The sequence below is a fragment of the Penaeus vannamei genome, chromosome 8 (genome assembly GCF_042767895.1).
Source record: "Penaeus vannamei isolate JL-2024 chromosome 8, ASM4276789v1, whole genome shotgun sequence".
Classification (NCBI taxonomy): Eukaryota; Metazoa; Arthropoda; class Malacostraca; order Decapoda; family Penaeidae; genus Penaeus; species Penaeus vannamei.
Window position 1 is genome coordinate 44,400,993 of NC_091556.1, and position 10,000 is coordinate 44,410,992.

Sequence of the window (10,000 nt, forward strand, 5' to 3'; positions counted from 1 at the left end):
GAATTGAGTGACCTATTTATAAGCCCACGATGCCAACCCTCCAAGACCCGTCCGAGGACCACAACCTGACCTCAGAGTGCCAAGGCGTCCCCGAGACCTGGGCACTGTACCTGGGCGTGACCTTCACCGGCACCGTCTCTGTCTCAGGCGCCGTCTTGAACCTCCTGGCCCTGGGCGTCTTCATCCAGCAGGCGAGAGAGAGGCCCTGTCTCCGCCTCGTGGACTTCACCTCCGACACGATCCTGATGGTGAATCTCGTCCTGGTTGACCTCCTGTACTGCCTGGTGGCCATGCCTTCCCTCCTGGCCACGTACCTCCTGCCGGTGGAGTACCATGACCTCCGCCGGGTCGAGGAGGAGGAGGAGGAGGAGGCCGCCCCCCCCTTCTGCGAGGTCACGGGCCTTCTGAGGTACATCATGAACAGCGCTGAGATCAACACGATCAGTCTCATCTCGTTGGAAAGGTTTGTAAAAAGGGGGTGGGAGGGGGGGGTGGAAGGGGGTGGGGGGTATGTAGGGTATGTGGGTATGGGGGGGTTGTGTTTGGCTGTTTGTGAATGCGTTGTCTGTTTTTTTTTTCTTTCTTTCTTACTTTTTTGTCTCTATTTTTCTCTGTCTCTGGCTATGTCTTTCTTCCTGTCTCTGGCTATCTCTCTCTCTCTCTCTCTCTCTCTCTCTCTCTCTCTCTCTCTCTCTCTCTCATACTCCCTCTCTCCTACTCCCTCTCTCCCTCCCTCCCTCTCCTCCCTCTCCTCCTCCCTCCCTCTGCCTCCTACTCCCTCTCCTCCATCCCTCTCCTTCCCTCCTACCCTCCTCTCCCTCTCCCTCTCCCTCCCTCACATCCTCCCTCCCTCCTTCTCTCCCTCCCTCTCCACTCCCTTATCCCTCCTCCACTCACTCCTTCCCTCCTCCCCTCCCTCCCTCCATCCTCCCTCCCTCTTATCCTCCCTCCTTCCCTCCCTCCCTCCCTCTCCCTCCCTCCCTCCCTCCCTCCCTCCTATATATATGCTTATTTACATCTCTAAATGTCGCATCTGAGTACACACTTGCAAGAACATATTTTCCGCCTCCTTATCCTTCCCACAATAGAGAATGTCAGTCATACACACAATACGGAGATAAAACGCGTATTGTCAGGTGTTTGTCAGTGTGGATGTATGTAAGGAAGCTCACACACACACACACACACACACACACACACACACACACAAACACATACACACACACACACATTATTATTATTATTATTATTATCATTATTATTATTATTATTGTCATTATTATTATCATCATCATCATCATCATCATCGTTATTCTCTTCTTCACCTTTGTTCCCCCCTTCCATCCCCCCCTATTTACCCCCCCCCCCTCTCCTTCTCCACAGATGTCACGGGATCTTAAACCGAAGTCGAAGCCATCTCCTCTCCAGCGGCCAGGCAATCGGATGCTGCGTGTTCGTGTGGATACTCAGCACGATTCTCCAGCTGGCTATTTTGCCCTCGGTGGGTGAGTGGGTTGGAGGGTGGGTTGGAGGTGGGGTTAAGGTGGCTGGGGTGGCTGGAAGGTGGGTTGGGGGTGGAGGGGTAGGTTGGGAGGGGTGGGTTGGCGGGCTGGAGGGTGGGTTGGAGGGGCGGGTTGGAGGAGTGAGGTTGGGGGGTGGGTTGGAAGGTGGGTTGAAAGGGGTAGGTTGAGGGTGGGTTGTTTCCAATCTCTGTCTTTCTGTCTGTCTGTCTGTCTCTGTCTGTCTTTGTCTCTCTTTCCTCTCTTTCTCTTCTTTCTCTCTCTCCTCTCTCTCTCTCTCTCTCTCTCTCTCTCTCTCTCTCTCTCTCTCTGTATCTCTCTCTTTCTCTCTGTCTCTGTCTCTTTCTCTCTCTCTCTCTCTCTCTCTCTGTCTCTTTCTCTGTCTCTTTCTCTGTCTCTCTGTCTCTCTGTCTCTCTGTCTCTCTCTCTCTCTCTGTCTCTCTCTCTCTCTGTCTCTCTCTCTCTCTCTGTCTCTCTCTCTCTCTCTGTCTCTCTCTCTCTCTCCCTCTCTCTCTCTCCCTCTTTCATCCTTCATTCCTTCTTTACTTTACCCTCCTCTCTCCTTTTCTTTATTTCTCCTCTTCGTACTCCCATCCTGCGGCCCCTTCTCTCATTCTCCTTTTTCCTTCTCTCTCCTTGTTCCATCATTTATCTACTTCTACAAATCACTCTTTTTCTCTCTCTTCCGTCTTCCTTCTCCCCTCTTCTTCCCTCTTTTCTTCTTCTCACACTTTTCTTTTCTTTCTCTGTCCCTTTCCCTCTTCAAACTTCCTCTTCCATTTTCTCTTCTCTCTTCTTCTTTCCTCTTCCTTTTCTTTCTTTCCTTCTTTCTCTCTCTCTCTCTCTCTCCTTCCTTCCTTCCCTCTCTCTCTCTCCTTCTTCCCTCTCCTTTATTCTCTCTCCCTATCTCGCATTCTTCCTTATCCCTCTCTCCCTTTTTCCCTCTTCCCTCCTCCCTCTCTCTCTCTCTTTCTTCCCTTTTCTTTCCCTCCTTTCTCTCCTTCCGTCTCCTCTCCTCCCTTATCTACTTCCCCCTCTCTCCTTCCTCTTTTCCTTCTTTGCTCTCCCACCTCTCTCCTTCCTCTCCCTCTCTCTCCTCTCCCCTTCTTCCTCCTCTCCTCTCTCTCCTTCCTCCTCTCCTCTCCTCCCTTATCCTTCCTCTCCTTTCCTCTCTCCTCTCCCCTTCTTCCCTCCTCCCTCTCTCTCCTTCCTCCTCTCCTCTCTCCTCTCCTCTTCTTCCCTCCTCCCTCTCTCTCCTCCCCTTCTTCCCTCCTCTCTCCTTCCTCTCCTTTCCTCTCTCATCTCTCCATCTTCCTTCCTCCTCTCCTCTCCCCTTCTTCCTCTCCTCTCCTCTCCCTTTATCCCCATCTACCTCTTACCTACCGGCCTACCACCTTACCTTACTTTCCTAAACCCAATTAGAGATTGATAAGATCACGTAGAAATCTACCTCATAAATATTGTTCCTCATAAAAGACTCTCATAATGTGTTATATTGCGTGTGTATGTAGGAGGGGAGGAGGGAGGGGTGGAGGGGGTGAAAGAGAGGGGGAGGCAAGAGTGAAGAGAGAGAGAGAGAGAGAGAGAGATGAGAGGAGAGAGAGAGAGAGGAAATGGGAGAAGAAGAGAGAGGTTATAATTGAGAGAGTAGTTAGAGAGAGAGAGAGAGAGAGAGAGAGAGAGAGAGAGAAAGAGAGAGAGAGGGGGGGGGTAGAGGGAGAGAGAGAAGGTAGAGGAAAGAAAAATAAGCAATCACAGAGAAAGATATCTAGAAGAAGTAAGAAGAATTATAATAAGAAAAGAGAAAGAGGAAGCGGAAGAAGACAAAAAAAATGAAGCCGAAAGACATGCGAAAAAGATTTAAAAAAAAAGAAAAGAGAGAGAAAATCAAAAGAAAAAGAAAAAAAAAACGATGAGAAGGAACCAAGAAAATTTTAGAGGATGAAAAATATCACGTCAAATCTATGTCAAGTGTTCTCTAATAATGAGCGATATTTCCTCGTTGCCTCCTCACCCCCTCCCCCCCACCCATACCCCCACCCCCCATCCGTACCCCCATCCCCTTGTGTTAAGAAAGAATAATTTTCTTAATTAGATTGTGTAATGACGCAGAGGAAAAGGAGATGGATGAAAAAGCAGAACAAAAAAATGGAAGAAGACAAAAAAAAGTAGAGGTGCACATGTGGGTGTGTGTGCGTATGTGTGTGGGTGTGTGTGCGTGTATGTGTATATTTTTCTTCCTTTCAATCAATTTACTTATCTATCAATGTGGGTACGTATGTGTATGTGTATGTGTGTTCGTGTGCGTGCGTATGCATGTAGGTTCGGGTGCATGTGCGTGTATGTGTATATTTTTCTTCCTTTCAATTAATTTACTCATCTATCAATGTGTGTACGTATGTGTATGTGTGTTCGTGTGCGTGCGTATGCATGTAGGTTCGTGTATGTATGTTCGTGTATGTATATATTTTCCCTCTTTTCAATTTATTTCCTTATCTATTAATACACAAACAAAGAAAAACAGAAGGGGGGTGCGGGGGGTCGATAAACAGCAGAAACAAAGACAGGGGAAAACGACCCCCGCTTTTGCAAAATAGGCCACCCACCTTGTGTCGAGAATAGCACGTGACTTGGGCTCATTATCGACGTAATTAAGGGTGATTTCGTTAGAAGGGGGGGGAGGGGGAGGGGGAAGAGAGAGGGGGAAGAGAGGAGAGAGAGGGGGTGGGAGGGGAGGAGGAGAGAGGAGAGAGGGGGGGAGGGGAAGAGAGGAGAGAGAAGGGGTGGGAGGGGGAGGAGAGAGGAGAGAGAGGAGGGGAAGAGAGGAGAGAGGAGGTGGAGAGAGGGTAAGCAGAGGGGGAGGAGAGAGGAGAGAGGGGGGAGGGGGAAGAGAGGGGAGAGAGAGGGGGGGGGGGTAGGAACCAGTGTTGCTAATTACCGTTTAAAAATAAGGAGTCAGGGGAGGGTTGGCAATTCTGAAGAATCTCCTGTGTGTATTTACCATGATTGTTCTTCGGGCCAAGAGAGAGAGAGAGAAAAAGTGTTTGGAATTATGGTTAAAAAAAGAAACATGTTATACGTGTGAGAAATTATTTACGAGAGTGTCTTATGTTGATAATTTATCTTGTTATCTGGCTATGTATATATTTATCTATTTATCTTTATAATTATATGTTTATCTCTCTCTCTCTCTCTCTCTCTCTCTCTTTCTCTCTCTCTCTCTCTCTCTCTCTCTCTCTCTCTCTCTCTCTCTCTCTCCCTCTCTCTCTCTCTCTCTCTCTCTCTCTCTCTCTCTCTCTCTCTCTCTCTCCCTCCCTCCCTCTCTCTCTCTCTCTCTCTCTCTCCCTCTCTCTCTCTCTCTCTCTCTCTCTCTCTCTCTCTCTCTCTCTCTCTCTCTCTCTCTCTCTCTCTCTCTCTCTCCCTCTCCCTCTCCCTCTCTCTCTTATTCACACCTCCTATAAGTCCTACAAATAATCATCATGCTTGGTATTACTCCCAATGATAATTATAACAATAATGACAACAGCAACAACAACAATAAAAAGAATAAATTACAAATACCACCCACCATAGCAACAATAACAAACCATGTCTAAATCTGTCCCCATTTCCCTTTCCAGCTCAAGTTCGGCTTCAACGCGTGTATGTACAAGTGTGACTTCCTAGCCATGGGTTGGGCCAGGGTTCTCGTGTTCCTAGCAGAAGGAGTAGGACCTGTTGTGATTCTCCTGGTGGCTTACTGGCTTGTGATCTGCCACGTTCTCCGTCACAACTTCTACGGGTGGGTGTTCTTCTGTGTGTTTTATGTACGTGGTGGGATGGGAGGGAGTGGTTTTCAAGGGTGTGGATGGGTGTGTGTGTGTGTGTGTGTGTGATTTAAGGTGTGTGTGTTTAAGTTTGTTTGTTTCTGTGTGTGAGTGTTTAAGTTTGTATGTATGTGTGGGTGTGGGTGTGCGTGTGTGTGGATGTGTTTAAGTTTGTGTGTGTGTGTTTGTGTTTTACTTTTTTCTTTCTTTCTTTCGTGCTTTTTGTATTTGTACACCTACTGTGTCTTCTTTATATTCTTCTTATTCTTTTTCTGATACTCCTACTAGTATTACTGCTTCTATTTTTCAATTACAAAATATACGGCAATAATAAGACCGTATGAGAGAGAGAGAGAGAGAGAGAGAGAGAGAGAGAGAGAGAGAGAGAGAGAGAGAGAGAGAGAGAAGAGAGAGAGAGAGAGAGAGAGAGAGAGAGAGAGAGAGAGGGAGGGGGGGAGAGAGAGAGAGAGAGAGAGAGAGAGAGAGAGAGAGATAGAGAGAGAGAGAGAGAGAGAGAGAGAGAGAGAGAGAGAGAGAGAGAAAAGTGTAATTAACACGGTCGTTTCCCCATGTAATCCCATCCGTGTATATAATTATATTCAGAGACAAATGTACGAAGCAATATGGAAGAAGGCTGCATAAATAAATATGTATTTTTTTCTTTCTTTCTTACGTTCTTACTTTCATTCTTTCTTTCTTTCTTTCACTTTTTTCTTCTTTCTTTCTTTCTTTCATTTTTTTCTTTTTCTTTCTTTCTATCTTTCTTTTCTTTTTCTTTCTTTTTATCTTTTCTTTTTGTTGATGTTGCTTAGATGTTGTATCTATAAATTAAAACTTACCGGGTGAATTGTCATTCAACTTTCCACTTCATCTTAAGCCTCTCTTTCATCTCCCATTTCATCAGTTCTCCTTTCTCCCCTTCTTTATCCAGTCTCCCAGTTACGTGTTCGGTCCAGGAGCAGAGGAAGGTCGCCAAGAGAACGCGGAGGGCCGTGTGCTGTCTCGTCCGGTACATGGGCGTGTACAGCTTAACCATCCTCCCCGTGTGCTTGTACAACGTCCTGGACACACGGGGGATGTACAAGGAACTGGGTATCCTTATCTACTGTCCTTACTGGTCGCTCTTCATCGTCAACACGTGGATTCACTTGGCAGACGATAAGGACTATCGCCTGGCTCTCGTGGAATTGTTGGGGAAGGTGTTCGGCCAGAGGAAGTGGGTGAGGAGGAGGAGGAGGAGGAGGAGGAGGAGGAAGCACCTGACGAGCACCCAGGTCTCCCCGTCGTGTTTGGTGGCCCACCTTCGGAGTTCGTCCTTGGTGTCTCTCATGCCCTCGGAGGGATACGCGCCGTCTACCTCGTCCTCCTCGACCTCCTCCTCCTCCTCTTCCAACTCCTCGACCTTCTCTCCGTCCCTCCCTCCCTCTGTTCTCCCTCGACGCCTCCTGCCTTCCCCATCCTTTCCCTCCTCTTCTCCCTCGTCCTCCTCCTCCTCCTCTCCCCCAGCAGTCTTCGCCCCCGAGGCTTCCAAATGCTCCCGGGCCTTCGTCGCTTGCTCCCTCCCCGCCCTCGCTGCTGGCCTTGTGGGCGGCGGAGGCGAAGGAGGCGAAGGAGGCGTGGCAGAGCAAGGGCGCTGTAGGGCGAGGCGACAACAGCTCCTGCAGATCAACGTTGCGAACTTCTTTCCGAAACTCGGTCTTCCTCCTGTGGCTTCGTTTACAAAATCTACGGCAACAGTATGAGAGAGAAGAAGAAGAAGAGGAGAAAGAGGGAGAAGAGAAAGAGAGAGAGAAGATAAGAAAGAGAGAGAGAAGAAGAAGAGGAGAAAGAGAGAGAGAAGATAAGAAAGAGAGAGAGAAGAGAAAGAGAGAGACACACAGAATAGAGAGTGAGAGCAAGAGAGAGAGAGAGAAGATAAAGAGAGAGAGTGAGAGCAAGAGAGAAGAGAGAGAGAGCAAGAGAGAATTATGAAAGATTTTGCCTTTTTTCTTTCTATCTTCTTTATTATCTTTTTACTTGCTGCTTAAATGTTGTATCTATAAATCAAAGCTTGTTATTTCTATATACTTATAGCGATGTATTACCAATTACGTCATGTGTATATACAAAATTAAGTAATTATTCCAATATAGATTTGTAAATATATTGCTTCTGAACTATGGTTTTTAGAATATTCCTTTCCCAGATTTATGATATAAATATATCTTTATTGAAACATACATTTACTTATTTCGATCAATACCATGAGAACCGTCGGAATAGTTATATTAGGAAAACGTAGTAAAGTGTGTCTTATATTTTTCTTTTATTTTTTTAGTAACAGAATAGTTACAAATAATTTGGATAGCTTTATCTCTCCCTCTCTCTCTCTCACACACACACACACACACACAAATAGCTCTCTCTCTCCCTCTCTCTCTCTCCTTCACACACGCACATAAACATAAATCGCTCTCTCTCATTCTCTCTCTCTCTCTCTCCCACACACACAAACACATCGCTTCCTCTTCTCTCTCTCTCTCTCTCTCTCTCTCTCTCTCTCTCTCTCTCTCTCTCTCTCTCTCTCTCTCTCTCTCTCTCTCTCTCTCTCCACACACACAGACACAGATCGCTCTCTCTCTCTCTCTCTCTCTCTCTCTCTCTCTCTCTCTCTCTCTCTCTCTCTCTCTCTCTCTCTCTATTTCTCTCGCTCTCTCTCTCTCTTTCTATCTTTATCTCTCTCTCTCTCTCTCTCCTCCTCTCTCCACTCTCCTCTCTCCTCTCTCCACTCTCTCACACACACACACACACACACACACACACACACACACACACACACACACACACACACACACACACACACACACACACACACACACACACACACACACACACACACACACACACGCATAGCTCTCTCTCACAAACACAACTCGCTCTTTCCCTCTCTCTCACACACACAAACACTCATTAGTCTGTATCTTTACCTCCATAACACAGGCACAAACACGCCCACACACATTGATCCTATTTACCCATACACCCCTCTTCGTCTCCGCCAACCCACTCATGTTATCACCAAGACATTTAATCCCACAGGGGGCTACGTGGACCCTGGATTAGCTTAACAACAAAATCACTTTGATGCAGAAACAAGCTCTTTGGCGAATTAGCTAAGTTAATTGTGTCCCGTGGGAGGCTCCAGGGAGAGAGGAGGGGAGGGGGGAGGGGGGAGAAGGGGAGGAGGAGGAGGGGAGGAAGGAGGGGGGAGGAGGAGGGGGAGGGTGAAGGAGGAGGAAGGGGAGGGAGGGGAGAGGATTTGATGGGGTAAAGAGGAAAAGAGAAGAGGGAAGGAGGGAGGGGGGAAGAGAGGAGGGAAGAGGAGGAGGGAGGAGATGGAGGAAGAGTAGGAGGGAGGGAAACGAGTAGAAGAGGAGGAAGAAGATAGGAGGAGGAGGTGTAGGAAGAGTAGGAGGGAGGAGGGAAAGAAGTAGAAAGCGGAGGAAGAGGAATAGGAGTAGAAGCTGTATGGAGAAACAGGAGAGAGAGAAAGAGAGATATAGAGATAGATGGATGAGAGTGAGAGAGGTATGGGCTTGACGAGGAGAGGAAAATAAGAGGGGAGATGCAAGTAGAAAGGAAATGGAGAAAGGGAGAGAAAGAGAATTGAAGAAGGGAGGGAGTGAGAGAGAGAATGATGAGAGAATTGGGTAGAATGAGAAAGGGAGAAAGGGAGAAAGGGACAAGAGAGCGAAGAGGAGGGAGAAAAAAAGAGAGGAATGGAGAAAGAGCAGAAGAGAAAGAAAAAAGAAAAGGGGAAAAAAGATTTTAAAAAAGAGAGGAGGTAGGAGGAAGAAAAGTAGATAGAGAAGGGAGTAAGAAAGGGAAGAACAGATAGAAGAGGGGAAAGGAAGAATGAAGTATATTATCGTCCATTAGGGTGATTATAGTTGATGACCTCAACCCTGTGTCATCAATTCATCAATTAAATATCTTTTAAAAGTTGGGAAAAAGTAGAAGAGTGCACAAGAAAAAATGAGAGAAAGGGAGGAGCGAAACGAACTGACAAGCAGACAGAAATAAAGACACGCACAAAAAGAGAGAGAGAGAGAGAAAGAGAAAGAAAAAGAGAAAGAGAGAGAGAGAGAGAGAAAGAGAGAGAGAGAGAGAGAGAGAGAGAGAGAGAGAGAGAGAGAGAGAGAGAGAGAGAAAGAGAGTGAAAGAGAGAGAGAGAAAGAGAAAGAAAAAGAGAAAGAGAGAGAGAGAGAGGGGGGGGGGACATAAAGAAAGTGAAGGATAGAGCCAGAGATAGAGAGGATAGAAAAACATAAATTTATAGAGAGATATATAGACAGAGAGATAATAAGCAAGTTCAGCACACAGAAACACATCCAATTGCTATTTACTACTACAAAAAAACTATATAAAACATAAATAAAATAACACGAAGTCGACGCTATGAACCAGAGGTAAATTGTACAAAAAAAAAAAAAGAAATAAAACGTAATGGCAACGAATTTATTATCTTTTGAAAATCCTTCAATAGGAGTTTGAACCGATCAGCTATATGCGAGAGTAATAACCGACAGATATAATTAAAGATTTATAACCAATAAAGAAAGTTTTTTTTCACCATTATCTGCTTCTCTTATTCTTGTTTTTCATTTGATTCATACTTTTTTATTCTCCTGTTTC

The 10,000-nt window shown here is 46.3% G+C and overlaps 1 protein-coding gene across 1 annotated transcript; it reads left to right on the forward strand.

The window, feature by feature from the left end:
- Positions 1-5: 5 nt before the first annotated feature.
- On the forward strand, positions 6-7,142 carry LOC138862279 (uncharacterized). The gene is made up of 4 exons (XM_070123987.1): positions 6-463; positions 1,384-1,501; positions 5,141-5,301; positions 6,258-7,142. Exons 1-4 carry the CDS (start codon positions 30-32, stop codon positions 7,066-7,068), a joined length of 1,524 nt encoding a protein of 507 aa, XP_069980088.1. The 5' UTR covers positions 6-29; the 3' UTR covers positions 7,069-7,142.
- Positions 7,143-10,000: the final 2,858 nt, after the last annotated feature.